The following is an 18,802-nucleotide window of genomic DNA, read 5'->3' as shown; positions in this document are numbered from 1 at the left end:
CAAAGAGAAGACCCAAGACACGGAAGAGGCCTAAGGAGACCAAGAGGGGGTCAATTAAGCACACTTCCACCCCCATGGAACAGCTTCCAGAAGGAGGCAGCCTTTCTCCGCTTAGGTCAGACTCCTCTTCCTCCTTGGAGCCCTTGCTAAAGACGGCACTCATCTTGTGTGACAAGCTGCAGTGGCCTTGCTGTCTAAAAGTCTATCCAAGCTGCTCGAGCACGGAGCGGAGGTGTCCTCACACCGGTGTGCTGGAGAGCTCACACGGGCAAGAGGCAGTCGGGGACCCTCCTGGCTTTATCATTGAGGCAGTCTCAGTTTGGAACTGAGCATTCATGGTTTTGATAAGCTGCCCAGGTGAGTCAGATGTGCAGGCAAGTTTGTGTACCATAGTGCTATGTGGCTTTGAGGGCCCCCCAAGAGCCACATCCCAGAGCACTGTGAGCATCGTCATGTCATAACAGGGACTTCTTCTTCTTTTTCTTCTTCTTTTTTTTTTTTTTCCTGCACAGAATCTCAGGCTGAGTCTCCTCCTCCTCCAGCTAATGTCAGAACACGCTGTGTGATAGCCCCTTCTAGGGAGTTTCTGTCTCCACACTTCTCGTAGAGATGAGAGGAGAAGAGCTGCTCTTGGACTTGAGATAAGTGACATTCTGGAAATATCAGAATGTCCTGTTCTTCAGATTCACTCTCTTAATTTGTATCATTTAACAACTTGGGGATGGTTTGAGAAGGAGCTAACATTTTAAGGAAGGCATTGGTAAAGCATTCTCTTTTAAAAATAGATGCGCAGCTGAAGAAGAAAACGGGTTTTCTTCTCTGTGTGAGTGCACATGGCATTCTGAACTGTTCTGAGCAGGCCGGCAGTAACAAATAATCGACCATCAGAAGAAGAGTAGTGGCTTCTTACATTTGTAGAGGGAGGAACAGAGCACAACAGCTATAACAGGAGCACGATTGGGTATTGCCAGTTTCAGTTCTCAAAGTACTTTCACGGGAACTGTCCCCTGTCGGCATCGCTGCTGACTGTGAGACTGGCCAGGTTGCAGCCTCTCTCCTTGCAGCCCTGAAGCTAGGCATTTGGGAAGATTACAAAGAATGCAGAAGTGTCCTCCAGATAAGAGGAATTTGTTGTTGTTGTTGTTGAAATTACAGGAGATTTTATTGGCCAAAGGGATCTTACTGGTTAACAAATAGTTATCTGCTTTAAGCCAAATGGCCAAATCCTATATCGTGGGACTCCAGAGACACTTCTAGCATAATACATACTAAGGCAAAAGAAAAAGGTTTTTCAAAGATTTCATAAGCCTCCAGATTAAAATAATGCCCCAGGTCCCTTTGACTACCTCCATTCTCCTCCTGTTCAGCGTGATAACCATACACATCCCTAATACTGGGACTGACAGTGAGAGGATGAGAACAGAGTGGGGAGAATGCTTTTGGATAGAATCATAACCAAATAGACCATGACTGGTGTCCTTGTAGCTAGTGCAAAAACACTCAGATGTTATAAATTCTACATATTGTAAACTATATGGAGGGAGACAGACTTTCATTCTCTTTCCTACCTGTGCCCTATGTAAGTATTAAGAGCTGTAATTTGGTCTGGGTTTTGGAGGCATGCTGGTCTAACAGAGGGATTTTAACTCAATTTGTTGAGAAGGAAAGGAAAACCAGAAAGCCATTTTGCAAGCATTTGATTCTTAAATCTATCTTGCATTAGCAGGAAAAGAGAATATGTGTCACTTATGTTATTATAATTACCAACAGGGTTCCTTCTGTGTGCTATTTATGTAAGTCAGCATTATCATTCCCATTTTATAGGTGAAGAAATGGAAGTTTAGAAAGGCTAAAAGGGGGGCACCTGGGTGGATCAGTGGGTTAAAGCCTCTGCCTTCAGCTCAGGTCATGATTCCAGGGTCCTGGGATCGAGACCCACATCCAGCTCTCTGCTCAATGGGGAACCTGCTTCCTCCTCTCTCTCTCTCTCTCTCTGCCTGCCTCTCTGCCCGCTTGTGATCTCTGTCTGTCAAATAAACAAATAAAATCTTAAAAAAAAAAAAGGCTAGAAGGGTCACACACATGTACAGAGTTGGCTATACACGTCCCTTCAGAGGGAAATTATCAGTGAAAAACTCACGCAGCTCTTGATCTAATTTGCTATTCATTTCTCAGTGTACTGGGCAGGATTATTGAAAATGGTTTTTGTGTTTTTCTTTTCTTGCTCATATTAGAGTACTAACAAGATTCATGCAAAAAAAATGGACCTCAGGGATTCTTTCTGATATAAAGTCATAATCCTTAGTCATAGCAACAACTACTCATCTTGTGGTTCCACACCAGGCTTTAAGAAATACATGTCAGGAAGAGTCAAACTTGTAAACCATCTATTGGTTGATAGAGCTGTATTATAAAAATAAAACGATAGGAAGAAGGTGGAGATCTATGTCTTTGCTCTTTCTGACTAGAATTAATAATATGGGCTTAAACACATTTATCCATTGTTTCTTCTTTATTTATTCAGCAGAGACCTATTCAGTACCTACTATGTGCAAAGCAACATTGGACTATGCAAGATGGAAGGAAGAATGTTTGCACTGTCCAGATGTTTATGGTGGGACCACTTTTAACCCCCTACACCAGAACAACAGGTGTAATCATCAGAAATTATGCAATTCAAATGCATCATTGCTTTTGCTTTCCAGTGAGTATAAGCTCAGTCAGAGAGACGATGTTCAGCTGTGCCCCCCACCTTGTATATGCTAAACACATTAACAAGGCTAATAATATGGAGATTTAATATCAGATTTACAATAATATGGGATTTACAACCCAGCTTCAAACCCTAGCTCTAACACTTTTTAGCTATGCAGACTAGGGCAAGTTCTTGAACTGCACTAAACCTTAGCTTCCTCGTTTGTAAAATGAAGATAACAATAGATTCTGGAAGGGTTGAATGATAATCAGATGAGATAGTGCATGAACAGAGTTTAGGCTAATAGCCAGGAATAAATATTAGCATCATTATTTGTATCAGAAAGCTTCACTGCAGGAAATGACAATTGCCAAATTTCTCCATTAAATCGGCAGTACTCCATGCTTTCTTGTGTAAGATGTAAAATTTTTGTTCAAGTGCAGTCACGTACAGAAGCTTGGGGTATAGAACAGCAAACAGTGGAGTGGTTTGAAGCAGAGAAGATAGAGTCCCTTGTACCACCTTCCCTCTCCATTGTGTGCCAAGGATCATCTCCACAGCATTCTTGGCATTCAGCTTAAAAGTATGATGTTAAAGATTATCCTTATATATTGTAATAGTATTGTATGGTGACAAACGGTAGCTACACTTGTGCTGAGCATAGCATAACCTATAGAGAGAAGCTGAATGACTGTGTTGTTCACCTGAAACTAATATAACACAGTATGTCAACTATCCTCAAGTTTAAAAAAAAGTCTTTTTAAGGTAAGCTCCATATCCAATGTGGAGCTTGAACTCACAACCCTGAGATTAAGAGTCCCTTGCTCTACCAACCAAGTCAGCCAGGCACCCTTAAAAATTGTTTTAAAGATTATCCTTGTAATTTTATTGTGAGCTGAGATGTTTTGGCTATTTGAATGTGCCATCTATATTCTAGTACATACAAGAACTTCCTCCAAATATTTTATTTTATGGTCATATTTTACATTTTAAAAATTGTGAGACTAGCAGTGCCTGTGTGGATCAGTCAGTTAAGCGTTTGCCTTCCCCTCAGGTCATGATTTGTCCTGGGATCCAGGTGGCATGGGGCTCCCTGCTCAGGGGGGGCCTGCTTCTCCCTCTGCCCCTCCCCCTGCTTCTGCTCTATCTCTCTCTCAAATAAATAAATAAAAATATTTAAGGAAAATAAAAATCAAAATAAATAAAAATTCTTAGACTAGGGCAATATGTTCACGTGTTTCCTTTATAATTAAGAAATGCATCATAGAAATTCAGCATTATTCATTCGATATCTTCACAAATATTCACTAAGTGTTATTTATACACCCAGCCCAGGTAGCATCTTGCCTTATGCAGAAAAATCATATCCAAAGTTCATTTTGGGCAGGAACCATGTTTAACTTTTTCATGACCAAACCCCCAGAACTTGACGCATGCCTAGTGTATAGCCCACACTCCATAACAAGCTGTTGAACTGAAATTTTTAGGCTAATAAATGAGTGCCCTCTCACTTTAGGATGTTAACAAACTTTCTGTGGATTTCAGTATTGTTCTTCCCTATTGAGAACATGAGTTTCCAAGTAGGCTTTAGCTGCGATATGTAAAACCCTGGACCCCCTTCACTCCAGAGACAAAGTCTTTCTGGGATATTAAGGGAATTTCTGAGGAACTAAGCCCTTGCATTGGCTTGGAAAATGTAATCAGAGCAGGAGTGAAGGTAAAAGATTACCCACCAGGAGATCCTGGAGGGACATCTGGGAATCCATAGACTGCCCTCTGCCTAGTAGTGAAATGATGCAGCTCTCCACATACCTGCTCTGTAGGCTGAGTAGACTGACCGGTGAACTATGAATATTTAGAAGTACCAACTCTCAAAGCCAGTTTTCAACAAATATTTATTTGCTTTAAGCCGTATACCTCAATGTCATTTCTCTATCCTGCATATTCAAGGGAGCAAAATCTGCTAAATCTTTCTGAAGAGGTCATGGGCTTTCCTTTCCTTTCCAAAACATGATAAGCTCTTCTCTTTAGAGGAGAAATGAGAGAGCTGTGCATCATGTCTATAAAGCAAACAGAACCTGGCAAAGATGATCACTATCAAGATTATAACTGTGATGGCCATTGTTATATGTCAGATATTTGCTATGTCCTGAGAAGTCTATATGCATTCGTTTACAAGTACCCCATTTTTTAGGTGAGGGCATGGGACAAGATGACATGAATGGTAAGGGACAGAACTCGAACTCAAATCCACCTGTTTGTATAGTCAGGTTCCAGGTGGGAAAGAGCTGGGACACTCAAATTAATTCACGGAGAGGAGTTTTTAAAAAAAAAGAGGTGAATTAAAAAGAGGCAGGCAGAGTTTAAATTAAGCAAAAATGGGTGGTGCATGTACTGTACCTAGTAAGTAAAAGAGGGGAGCTGTTACCAGCCCAGGCCTGAAGGGTCAACTGCAGGGAAACAGAGGCACACTGAGAAAACCTGTATGGAGAAGCCAACTTCACAGCACCTGTGGCCTTTGCCAGAGGGATGTATCCAATGAGGGACCCATCAGGAGAGATCAAGAGAATAAATACTGGGACCACAGTTTCCTCCTACTCTCTGACCTGACTATACTTCCCACAGGCCGCATTGTCCATCGGGATGATGTGGTGAAAAGTTGCTCGTTGCTGTGGTCATTTAGGTCACCCTGCTGGGACACAGAGTGGACAGGAAAGGGGATCTAGAAGGAGAAACAGAAGCTGACCAACACAATGCCTTCCTAAAGGGAAGTGCGCTTAACCATACATATTCTGTCCCTAGATAATTCTGTCCTTCCCTCATTAAGCAAATCATGTTTGCTTGGCTGCTCTGTCCCAGATACTTTGCTTTGGGCTGAGGACTTGGAGATAAGTAAGTACTGTCCTCCCTTTGAAGAGCTTAGACTCATGGTCTTCAGAAAATGGGTCTTAAACATGTTTGATTTGCTATTTTAACTACCATTTTGTCTCCTTTTTCCTCCCAGGTGGGACTACATTTCCAACTAAATATCCTAACACTCCTCAACTCTTGTCTCACTGTATTTCTTAGCTTCCCCTGTTTCCACAAACTTCTCCTCTATGTATGTCTTCTTTTAGCTAGCCTTGAACTCTAGTGAGGAAAACTAATGATTTAATAAATAAATATGTTCAAGTGACACTGATTTTATTTTGTTTCATTAGACATTTGAAAAGGAAAAGAGCGTTGGAGAAAAAATACTTTTTCTCTTACAAGGGAAATAAAAGACAAGAGGCTTAGAAAGTTCTGCCCTGACTCTTTATACCTGTTTGCATTAGAATAAATTGCATTTTACCCCTGGTAGGAGTTGTGCTCAGTCCGAGCAGGGAAAGCACCATTAAAGATGTCAAGGTTGTTCCTTAAGTAGATTGATTGTAAGTGCTCTCATTGCTGTAGTTGAAAGAGTTGAAATTGTTTGGAAGCAAAATGGAAGGACCTTAGCTAACTCCCTTGGTCCTTTATTCGTATGGCCAAAGTAGTTCTTGTCTTTGATTACCTCCCTTCCCCCACAGCAAAGTTGAGCTCTTCATCGTGCTGGAATTTTCCTCTCTGTGTTTGCTAAATGCTTAGAAAGCTAGATCTCCCACTGTCTTACCCCGGAGCAGGCAGGCCTGAAAGGACTCCTAATGAGAGGCCAGATGTTTAGGAGTAGAACCTGCAAGGGAGAGGAATTGCTGCATGCACCAGAAGGTATGTCCACCAAAGGAGAGACAAGATTTCCAGTTCAAAGGGGAAAAAAAAAATTGTTTGAAGTTATCTGAAGGCCATGCACAGTTGAAAGATCAGAGTTAAAGATTAGACCATATTGGAAATTAGCATTGCTAATGAGATTTCCAGAGACTCACAGATTATTTTAATCTACTTAACCTTCTCTACAAATACTCAACTTAGAAAACACTGTACGTCTATTTTTAATAGTCTAATAATGGATGAATGTTATTTTTAAGGCAGTAGCAACAATGTTAACATTGCTTTTCAAATAAGAACAATCAAATAATGGCATATGGCTTTATTTTTGTCAGTTCCAACGGGCATGTTAGAGAGTGGTAGCCAACTGTCTCTACTGTCTGAAAAATTGAACGGTAAGGACAGTCTAAGTGGCCAGCTGATAGGACTACTTCCTCTCTAATGAAAAATGCACAGTCGAATATCAAAATACCAGCTCCTCTGTATGGGCCTTAGAGAACTAAACCCTGGAAACCCAAGTTTCTCTAAGACATCTGATCAGCGTGGTTCACAGCAGGAGCTCTCCCCTATCTTTGACACGATCTCCCCTTAAATCAATATGAGGCTGAAATCTGCAACCTTTCAGGAGTGTTCCCTGAAGGAGGAAGTAAAAACAGTCTATGTCCGTTAATATGAATGAATCTGTCATCCTTGTTCACCTGCCCTGCCTTCCAATGATACGCTTCTTTTATAAACTTAGATTTCTTTCCCTCTGTCTCCAGCCTAATTTGTTCTCACGTTGATTTATTTATACATTTATCTAACAGAAATCAATTGAACACCTACTATGTGCCATACTCTGCCAAACACCAGGGTTACAGTGTTGAGCAAAGCAAGTTTCCTACTTTCATAGAGGCTATTGCCCTAGTGAAGAAAGATCACCAATAAAACAATAATAAACAAGAGCAATAAGAAGTACCCAAAAAGGGCACCTGGGTGGCTCAGTTGGTTAAGCAACTGCCTTCGGCTCAGGTCATGATCCCAGAATCCCAGGATCGAGTCCTGCATTGGGCTCCCAGCTCCACAGGCGGTCTGCTTCCCCTGACCTTCTCCCCTCTCATGCTCTCACTCTCTTTCTCTCAAATAAATAAATAAAATAAAAAGAAGTACCTAAAAAAAAAAAAAAAAACCACATCGCATACACATATACCAATGACCAAAAAAAGGGGGGGGTGTGTGAAAGGGGGTAGCTAGGAAGGGAGAGGTATTTTTTTTTTTTTAGGGTAGGTGGTCAGGGAAGAAGTAAATGTCAGAAGAAGAGATAGTAGGCAAAGAACTAAGGAGAGAATGTTCTAGGCAGAAGGAATAACAAGTGCAAAGGCATAGAAGGCCAGTGTGACTGATGAGTAGGGAGGGAGAGGGTTGGAATTAGATCCCAAACAAAAAGGATTCAGGACACAAAAGGCTTTGTAGCCACAGTGAAGACTTTCAGTTTTATTTAAGCCTACAGGACAGCTATTGAAATTTTTCTCAGATGATTGATATGATTTAATTTTGACTTTCAACAGCTCAATCTGGATAATACACAGAGAATGATACATGGGGATAAGAGTAAAAGGATGACCTGTTGGGGGTCTATTGCATTGGTTCGTGTGAGAGATCCTCAGTGGTAGGGCGGTAGCAAGGAAGATGTAGAGAATATTAACACTTTATTTGGCACAAAATATGGGGCTGAAAAAGGTAACTCAGCCATCAGATTTGAATTGAATTTTTAGTCTTAGACCCTTATCTAGTCAAAAGTGGACCCAGGAAGGCCTTTTGAGATCATTCCGTGGAAACCCTTCAATTCAAACATGGGAAAAACTGAAGCATGGACATATTAGGGGACACACAGGGTCATTGAGCAGACCGCTAGCAATCCCAAGACTGAGCCTCATGCCTTCTGTCTCCCAGGGTGTTAAGTAAGGTGATCAAGTTCATACAAGATCAGCAGAGCCTAGGCCTGGGACTTGTCAGCTCAGTAAACCTTCTGTCTACACCAGGGTTCCTGGTCTTTACACTGTGAGAAGAGCCGTGGAGTTATTTCAGGGTCTGTGTATCCACATGTGGATTTCTCCTACCCTGTAGGCTAAATAAATAAAAGTGTGGGTATCATCATGTAGTACTAGACGGGAGTAGTTAACAGCTTGGAGTCTGCCATCTGACTAGGTTCAAATCTTGGCTTTCTCAACTATTGACTGTGTACCTTCAAACAGGTTACTTAAATCTGGGTCTTGATTTCCTCTCTGGAATGAGTAGTAGTAGCTCTTCCTGTTTTGTGATGCCCACTTAAGGTAATCCATTTACACACACACACACACACACACACAGAAGGAAGGAAGGAAATCACTTAGAAGAGTATCTGACACAGAACAAATATTCAAGAAGTGTTCACTGTTATCATGTGGAAGACAAAACTTTTCTTTCTTTACTTGAAGTGGGGCTCTTAATATTCAAAAGGGATGAGAATGACTCACTCTCCACCCTGAAAAAACTATGAAGTGTTGTTCTCCCCTATGGGTGCGTGGCTGGAACTGCGACCTCCTCGGCTCTGCTCCAGCGCGGCTCACCGAGCAGCTACCTGGCAGGAGCTGTGGCCTTCAGCATGGGTACGCTACTCCTTCACTCAGTTTTTCATTCATTTATTCAACAAATGTTTGCTGGGTGTGAACTTAAATGCCTGGTGGTTCTTAGCCTTTTTTGTTCCACTTCGACTGTGTTCACTTGCTTAATTTACTCCCCTGAGTAACTTCCCTCATTGAAATGCAATGATTTTTCAATTGGCAGATGAGGGGTGGTGGCAGAGAGCGTAAGGGGGGCGGAAGGTTCCTATCAGAATTTCAAAGGGGCCATGGGGTGTGCACAATTTGAAGCATTCATAAGTACCCCCGAAGGCTTGTGTATAAAGAAGAACCCTATCAAAGCTGGAGGAGAAAGGCAGCCGGACGACCCTTATCCCAGGTCTTCTGTGTGTGGTGTGGGTTGGGAAGCGCCGCCTTAGCCATCTTTCGTTTGTTCCTCACACTTCTCCAGTGACAGCACTATGAGGTGTTCGCATGCCCATTTTACAGAAGACCAAGGCTCAGCGATCTTAAGGGACTTCCCAAGTCACTTGGCTGGTAAGTCGAGGTCCAGGACTGGACCCCGGGTTGCCAGACGCCTCATCATGTTTTGCTAGTCTGTTTGTCTGTTTGGTCCTACAACCTCCCAAAGGCAGGGTGCGCCGCCTTTCCTAGCCCACTGAGTTGTTACTCTGTGTATGGAGAAGGAAGAAAGGGAGTCAGGAGGTGGTGGTAATGACGATGATGGGATGCCGTGTGGTGGTGGTGGTGGTGTGTGTGCGTCTGTGGGTGTGAGTGAGAGACAGAGACAGAGGGGTGGGGGAACCCAGAGAAAGACTCTGGAAAATTCTGAATTAATATCTACCAATAAAAAACATGGCCAGTCAAGGTGAGTTTGGCTCTGGCCGTCACCAACTGCACAAATGATAAAGCAGAGACATCTGAGTCAACCTAACACTATTCCTGTACTGACTGGGGTCCTGAAGTGGAGAACGGGAAGGGAAGAGGCATGGAGATCTCTTGGGCCATTGCTGTGGTACAGACCACTGAGAGAATTCACCCTCAGGAACCCATTGTGAGGACAGCGTGGAAGCTGTGGGAAGCCTCTCCATGAATTCGGTACCAATTCCCCCCAAAACACATTGCCTCGGGCTGCCGTGGTTTTGGCCCCTTGAACTACCCAAGCTCATCTCCTTCCTGCAGAAGTCTTTCATAGGAAAAGCAGCCCCAGATCATGGTTAAACCTCTGAAGCCTTTTCAGTTTTATGATTTTGCAGAAGGCTTTCAGTAACGCTCCCGCGACAAACGAGTACCCAAGTTGTAATTCATTCCTTCCCCAGTTGCCAGAGCCCCAAAAGTCTCCCTGTACCATCTCCTGCATGATTATTTACGGGTGGTGTGCGAATGTCCCAAATGGGCACCGTGCATAACATCCAGGCATTTCCATAAAAATGAGGACAATTTTTTTTTTAACAAACATATAAACAGTTACCTAATCTATGCAAATCTATTCATTAGGATTTTATAAAACCACCCCTTCCCACCCACACCCCCAACCCACAAAACCCTGGCTCTTTTTTGTTTCCCAGGTTGTTTCTAAGCACTATGTTGAGGGAGGAGGGGGCTCCGGGAGTAAAGGGGGAGATGGTGCTGTCTTCATGATGCAGCCTGCTTACGCACAGCAGCCCCGTGCTTGCAGTTGTGAGCAAAGAGCCAAGTGTGGGAGCTCACCATGATGGTAACCACCTCCCCACGAGGCAGGCAGCCTTTCACCAGAGGGAAGTATCAGGTTGCTGTACTTCTGCTGTGGGTTGTCACTGTCTAATAATATGACCGTTTTGCCATCTCTCTGCAAATAAGGCAGAGGCTGCCATCTGATTGGCATAAATCTCACTTTCCCTCCTCATTGATTTTCTTGTTCTCCTCCTTTGCTTCATAAAAAGAGGGACAAGTGGCTGGTGCTGTGGACAGAGAAGCTTTATTTTTAGTATGAGACAACCTCTATTTTCTTTCAGGAGAGGGAATTTGGATTACCAATTCTTTTGTAAATGTGTATGGTGATATTTGCTCCGGTAAGTTTTTATATCTCTCTTGATTTACTGCTGGCTGGGGAGGTGTGTGTGTGTGTGTGTGTGTGTGTGTGTGTGTGGTGTGTATTTGCATAGGTACATTTAGGCTGCACACTTTTCTTTCCAAATATCATTTTTGAAATCTTTAGTAGTAACATCTTTTTTTTTTTTACTTTGCTTTTTTATATTCATATTTTTAAGCCAAAGAGGCTGTGCTGTGTGATAATGTGATGCTTACCTTAGCTGTTAAAGGATGTGTCGGCTTTCTTTTAACATAGTAAGAAAACTATTTTAGCAAACTTATATTTTGCTTTATAAAAATGTAATGTCATTCTACCCCACCCTTCCCCTTTGGAGTGTTTAATGTCCTAAGTATATTCATTGCGCTCCAACCTGCTTACTGTTTTAATTAAAGTTTCTCCATCAGTGTCAGAACAAGAATTTCTTAAACTCCATAAATAGCTATGAAACATTGTATGCAGTGCCGAAAGGGGTGTACTAATTTCTTAGGGTCTTATAAAGGTGGAATGAATGAGACGAGTTTCCCTGTAAGATTGGGTACGTGTGAACCTTTAATTGAACTGTATTTCTGAGAAGTATTCAGGTCATTAAAGTAAATTTCTAACGTTCTGTGAAAAAATGCAATCACAAGTGGCTGTTGCTTCTCTTCTGTCTTTCTTTGCACTGTGTATTTGTGCCACCATCTGTCAGATGCCCAGCCCTGGCTCTCATGTTTCTGTATCCAAAGCTGATCAAGAGCAAAGTGGCTGTTATTAAGTTCAAACTAGTGCAACATGACTATCTGGTCACTGTTGCTCATAATGACTTTTAAGTGTATTACCTGGCTAGCTATGTTTTCTTTTGTTTCCAGAGAATCGTAGAAGGTCTGGATTCTCTGTTATTCATTGAGAAGTCTGGGAGAAATTCTGTTAATATAATTACCCTAGATAGAAATGATAAGATGATTAAGTAATTGTTCCAACAGAAACAAACGGATGCTTTAATTTTCTCTTTATGTTACACAATCAACCAATCTGCACAGACTTTCTCATGGTGAAATGAATTAGAATATATTTATAATGAAAGTTCAAGGCACCTTTGAATGAGAAGAAAGATGAGGTCTGACTATATATTTTTCAAAGATTTTGAAAGTGAAGTTGGAAATGTCATGCATGCCTAGACTTTTTAGGCATAGAATCTTCAGTATAGTAATTATTTAGATCCTGCATAATCTAAGGACAATTCATGGAACTAGTCCTGAGTGTCTAGGAATTCTCTGATCCTCACCTCTACTTTCTTTGGGGTGTTCTGCCCCTCACACACCCTTTGCATGTTGGAATGAAGCTACTCTTTTCTGACAAACAGAATTCTGAATTTTGATTAATCTAGTGCAGTCTCCAACATAGTTCAGTCTCAAAAACCCTACAAACACACATGAACTTATATTGCACTGTGACTGGGGTCACAGTGTTGCTAATAACAGTTTTCCATGCCATAAACCCTCACTGGGACCAAGTGTTCCTTAGCAGATCATTTACTGAAAAACAAACAAAACTTCTATCCTTGGGCTGTCGGTATTAACTGCTGAATGAACTCAAGAGCATTGAACATCTCTCAGCCATACTCTCTTCCTCAACATCCCTAATGCCTTTTGTCATTCTTCTCCTTACATGGCTTTAGAACAGGTTATGTCCAACATTGTTACCAGAAAGCAGACTTTATCATCATCTGAAACTGCTCAGTAACATAGATTAATGGAGATGTGAGAGGGGATAGCACCCTGAGGGTAAAAGCATCTGTCTTTTCCTCCAGGTGGCCAGTTTACAAAAGTGTTAAGGCTCCAAGCGTGCTTGGATTCACTGACATAGGAAGGGCAATGGGGCATCTGTATCTGAACGAGGTCAGTATCTTTAGTTTGACATAGGGTCAGTGTGCCCGGTCTTTAAAAGCATCACTTCAGAAAAGCCCAGAAGACCATCGCCAAAAAACTGTTGTAGTCTATTCCAAGGAATAAAAATCTGTGCCACAATGGGGAAAATAGTACAGGGAATTTTTATGTCACAATTAGGTCATTTATTCTTTTTAGCAAAATGAAAAATGCAATCGTGTCTTTCACTGTCTGCTTAACTGTGCTGAGCATTTAAAATAGCTTATTTAATCTTCACTGCCATCCCATGAGGGACATAACACAACCTCCCCATTCTACAGATGCAAAAACTGAGATGTAGGGCAGGTATGTAAGTTGCTTGAGTCAACACAGTGATGATGGTGATGATGAGGAAACTTCTAAAGTCTTTTTTTTTTTTTCATCTGTCCCATCTGTCAGGGCTTCACCTCATCCATGCGATTTTCAGTTAACTCCTAGACTGGGATGATTTCCCAGAACTTACAATAAGATACCTTATTTTTGTTACTGTTTTGCCCCCTTCCGACACGACATAACCTCCTTCTTCTCAGGCTGTGCTTTTGTGACTCCAGGCTAATTATGTGTTTGAAACTGGAGAATGTGTGTTTTATTTCCACTCAACTTGTGCATCTAGAAAGATGTGGACATGATGAAAGGGAGCCAGCCTACAGAGAGATATATGCAGAAGTGGCTAAATTAAGGTAGCTCTTTTAACTGATTAAAAGAGATCCATCCCTTTGACTTTCCATCCTTTGAATGTAGGGTAAAAATAAAGATGGGACAATAACTTCAAAATCTCAACATCTCAAGTCTGGTTCGTCATTGATGCAAATGTAAAAAGCAATTGAACTGAATTGATTTATTTGTGGAGAACTTTGTAGAATTCTCTTCTTCCTTTTACTCACCCCAGCATGATTTTCTTTCACTTTTGGCTACTGAAAAGAGCTGAGGTGGCACTTCAGGTAGAATGTTGCAAAGGGTCTCTACCACCTGGGTCATTAAAAAATGAACACAGCTGCTGATAAGCATGCTGAGGAGCGTGACAAAGTTGAAATCCAGAGTCCCCAAATGCATTCTTTTGCACCTGAGCACTGAGCTTCCCGTTTGAAATCCATTTAAGCCAATAAAATTCAGTTGAGTCTTCTAGGGGGAAAAATGCACTGACATAGAATCAATATGTTTGAAATTCTCTTCAACTGGCAGTTTTTGGATTGGAGGCCGTGTATACTAGTCATGAGGTGAGTCTGTGAAACGCTGCATTTTATTCCCTCCAGTGAGAGAGAACAGATTATGAGTGATGGAAATGTTACGAGAAGATAGAACCCAGTGCAGAATACCATTGCCATATTTCACCAAAATGCAGAGGGATCTAAAAAAATGAACAAAAAAACAAAACAACCCACCACAAAATGGGAGGACTAAGAGTTAAAGTTTAAGATGCTGGTACCATATTGACTTCTCGGTGTGATTGGCTGTGTCTAATAAGCAATAGGTTTTGAGCTCTCCACCTCCCGCCCTCATGTAGACACCCAATTAATTAAAAAGAATATAGCAGGTAGTACACAATAAAATGTTTCCAAAATGTTAGTCATTTTTGTCAGAGGCGAGCTTGGAAACTTATTGATTCTCTATTACTTCTTTTTCTTGCTCTTAAAAACATAATAATTGGGTGGTTTAATCAGAAAGTGTGGTATTTAGAGTCAGTCAGGATGAAGACATTTAAATCAATCTGCTTTTTCCAAGAGTATTTATGAGGATTCTAAATATATTAGAGCTACCAAATGAGCACTTTTACTGTAATGAAATATGTTGTGCTCAGCCACAGTGCTCATCAAATACAGGCTCTTCCTTAAAACTGAACTTAAAGACAGTTTTATGAAGTGTGTCATATTTCAGTCTCCACCTGCAAGATACAGCTTTCTTCACAGAGGTGATCAAATTCAAAATAAATAGCAGTAGAGATTGTACTTTATCTTGCCTATGTTTCCTTCCGTCTTTTCTCTGGCTATGGATTTGTCTACCTAAACATGTTGATCATTAAGAGCTTAACAATGATCTATTAAGTAAGGAGAAAGCAGCTGGTATACGGCGTAATGAGTCTGGAGTAGTCTTGATTCTGTCATCAAACATTCTAAGCCAGTGTGCAAACAGAGCCAGTGGTCCTGTTCTGTACTAGAGTAAGAAAATGGAATCAGTGAGGAATTTGAGCCTTTGATATGAGTACATGAAGGGCTAAATCCTCTAAGAGAGGTTCTTGGTCATCAGTGTATCTTTAAATGTTTAAAGATTTGGGACGAGTCGAAAATGGAAACACCTCAGTCTTTCTACTCTGCTGACTAATGGATCTGCATAATTAATATATTTTACAGTGGTCATTTTTTTTTTAACACAGATTCTAGCCAAAAGTACTAATGGAAAATTATTCTGGGGGCAATGTGAAACATGTTCCAGTACAGTTTCTGGAAAGCTTATTCCCAGCACAGGGCAAGCTTTCATTGTGGAGCTTTGGGTTGGCCAGTATAACTGGATAATCATGACCTTATGGTCCTTTGGGGGACTGATGTGTTGGGCACAAAAGGTTTTTTTGGTTTTTTTTTAAGGTCTTATCTATTTATTTGACAGAGAGAGAGATCACAAGTAGGCAGAGAGGCAGGCAGAGAGAGGGGGAAGCAGGCTCCCGAGCAGAGAGCCCAATGCGGGGCTTGATCCCAGGACCCGGAGACCACGACCTGAGCTGAAGGCAGAGGCCTAACCCACTGAGCCACCCAGGCACCCAGGTTTTTATTGATAGTCCCTGTGTGACCTCTTTTAGCCTTGCTTACTGAATCTTTAAGTCCTTCCAAATTACCACACATTGTCTCAGTGTAGACTTTCTGGCAAAGATATGATGCATATTTCAGGCTTATTTTATTTCTGGTATATGGCCTTATGAACATTTGTATGCAATATGAATTATTACTGCAAGGACTTTTTAAGTCACCATATTGACATCTACCTCTCAGTGATGAACCCATATATCTCTATCTGGTTTTGGATCGCTGCCACAACAGAGAAAAATGGACACCGTTTTTCAAAACCTAAGGCTTTCAAATTGCCTTCCTAAGGCATTCAAATTGGATGGTTGAGACTTAAAAATTTTTTTTTAAAGATTTTATTTATTTATTTGACAGAGAGAGATCACAAGCAGACAGAGAGGCAGGCAGAGAGAGAGGAGGAAGCAGGCTCCCTGCTGAGCAGAGAGCCCGATGTGGGGCTCGATCCCAGGAACCCTGAGATCATGACCTGAGCCGAAGGCAGTGGCTTAACCCACTGAGCCACCCAGGCGCCCCAGAGACTTAAAATTTTTTTAATCGAAAATTTTGAAAAATTATTTGGGAGAAGATTTGAGGGAAGAATTGGAACACTGATTGCACCAGGCTTTCCTTTCATTCATCATATATTAAAGGATGCCTGCTGTGTACCAGACACCAGGCTAGGTATGGGAGATGTATAATATTTGCACTCCCCGAATTAAATGCCTTTTATTTTCCATTTTCTCAGCTAAACCTAGTTTCTATTTCATGGCCCAGGATGTGTCTTCCTAAAAGCATAATTGAACTGTTTTAGCAAGATGTTTGCAGGAAATATGTGCTTTTGGTCCTATTGGTTCATGCTCAGAGAAGAAGTAAGAATGAATCCATTTATTTATAGATATGATTACTGTGTGGCTGATATGGATGGTTTGAAGGGGGTTGCTAGAAGAGTTCATGCAAAGCTTGTGTCTTATAAGCATTATTTCTTGCTCCTAGATATTCTCAGATTTGATAGGTCATGCTCATTCTTGCTTAGTGTTAGAGGTGGCGAGAAAGGGAGCAAGCTTCAACAGGGCAGGAAAGAAAAGAAGACGAAGCATAAACTGAGAGGAAACCTAGAAGAATTAAGATTTTCTATGACTATCTGAACTAGATTTAACTTACATTATCTGGTTCTCTATCTGGTACCCATCTACTCAAGAAATGTAGGTAAGTAGACGAGTAGATAGATAGATAGATGGTGTCCACATTATGCCAAGGGCAGTGCTAGATACGAGGGCATAGGAATAAACAAGATATACTAGTTTCTTAACTCATGCAAATTCTAATAAGCCAGGATTTCTCAGCCTCAACACTATTAACATTTTGGCCCAGATAATTCATTGATGTGGGGGGTTCTTTTATGCACTGCGGAATGTTTAGCATCAGGCCTGGCCCCTATCCACTAGATGTCAGTAACAACCCCCTCTCCACACAACCCCTCCCCCCCACCACCACCACTACCACCAAGTTGTGACAATCAGAATTATCTCCAGACAATGCCTATTAACCTCTGGTTTAGAATCATTAGGCAAGAAACTTAGTGATCGTTAGTGATCATCATCTGCTTTGATCAATACTTCCCTTTTCATTTCTACTTTGCTTACTTTCGGATGCTTTGCTGCATGGTTCACCCCAAGATTCTGTATACATTCTGTATAACTTGCCTAACAAAGACAAAAAAGATAGCTGTATGTTTTTTTTTTCACTATTATTATCCCTTCTATTTAACACTTTACTACATTCACTTGGCTTACATTGTCTCATTTGATTCCAGCAATCAACAAATGAGGCAGTGTTAGAGTATTATAAAGTTTGAACAGATGAAAAAATGGACATTTAGAATGGCTATATGCAATTAATGATGACTAGAACCTGGATTCACACTCACATACACTGACTAAAAATCCAGTGTTTTTCTGAAGAATTATAACATTTAATAGGAAAAAAAAAGGTAAGTATATTTAAAGCATGCCTTTTTCTCTTTGAGGCTATGTTGGAAATAAATGCAGTATTGTAGTGGATGGAAAGCCCAAGACTTGACTCCTTACTCAATATTTATTAGTTGGGAAGTTTGGGACAGTCCATATACACTCTTAGAATTTCCCTGGTAGTTCAGGGAATACAGAGTGATACATTGCAGAGGAAGCCCTAGAGATCAGTCTGGTGGAGAGGGTAGAGCCCAGCTTTTGAAGTCAGATGGACCTACTGTATGAGTCAGCATCCCAGCAGGAAAAGATGACACCCTCAAAACGTCTGACCTCTTCCTGATGACTGTAAAATATTAAAACTTAATTTCTTTAAGTCTGAAAATTGAAGCCCCAGGAGGTGAGTGAAGTTTCTTAAGACCTTATGGTGAATTTGGTGCAGAAGGAAGACAAAAGCAGAGCTTAACGTCCTTCCATACAAATGACCTGAAAAATCGTTTCAAATGGAGAAAGCCCAGTTTATGGTTTTGGCACATACCGAAAATGTGCATGTTCTGGGTTATTGCCAGATGTTTAGGTGCCTGAGATAGGTTCCTAGTGGTTTTAATGGAGTATACTCAAGAATTTTCGGGGTGAATGTAACCATATTTCTAGCCTCATTAGAAGCTACAGATGCATGGAGTATCTTGATGGACCTTAAAAGAGTGAAAGACATTGAGAACACCTGAAAGACAGGTGGTAATTCGCCATGGCACTCATCACACAGGCTCCTGAGCTTGAATAGATGCATGGCTTTCCCAGGAGAGGGGCTCATATTGTACCTGGGCCCATATCCTTGTTTAAAGGTATCTGTAAGTATATCTGTAGGTATACCTTGGCACATTTGCCAAGATTAAAGACTTTCTAAGCATTTTGTTCTGGCAGAATGCCCATCGGGAGAACTTCTGCCTGCACTACCTTGGAGAACTGAGTTGGAATGAAAGGAAATGAGTCAGAATCCTGGCTCTGCCACTTTTGCTCCTTTGGGCCATTCATTTGCCTGTTCTGTGCCTCAGTCTCTTCATCTGTAAA

General features: G+C 41.3%; 1 protein-coding gene across 2 annotated transcripts in view; it reads left to right on the top strand.

The window, feature by feature from the left end:
* The window catches only part of SYNPR (synaptoporin), a 325,420-nt gene that overhangs the window by 154,523 nt on the left and 152,095 nt on the right, over positions 1-18,802 (top strand). The window contains exon 1 of one of the 2 annotated variants that reach the window (XM_047690218.1): positions 10,723-11,069. The exons of the other annotated variant lie outside the window; for it this stretch is intronic. Coding sequence (XP_047546174.1) covers positions 11,046-11,069 — 24 coding nt within the window. The 5' untranslated portion in view covers positions 10,723-11,045. Of the gene's footprint in view, positions 1-10,722; positions 11,070-18,802 lie in introns of those variants that run through there. 2 annotated transcript variants of the gene reach the window in all.

The sequence above is a fragment of the Lutra lutra genome, chromosome 1 (genome assembly GCF_902655055.1).
Source record: "Lutra lutra chromosome 1, mLutLut1.2, whole genome shotgun sequence".
NCBI lineage: Eukaryota > Metazoa > Chordata > Mammalia > Carnivora > Mustelidae > Lutra > Lutra lutra.
The sequence above is the reverse complement of the archived record's forward strand: the minus strand, read 5'-3'. Positions and strand labels throughout refer to the sequence as shown.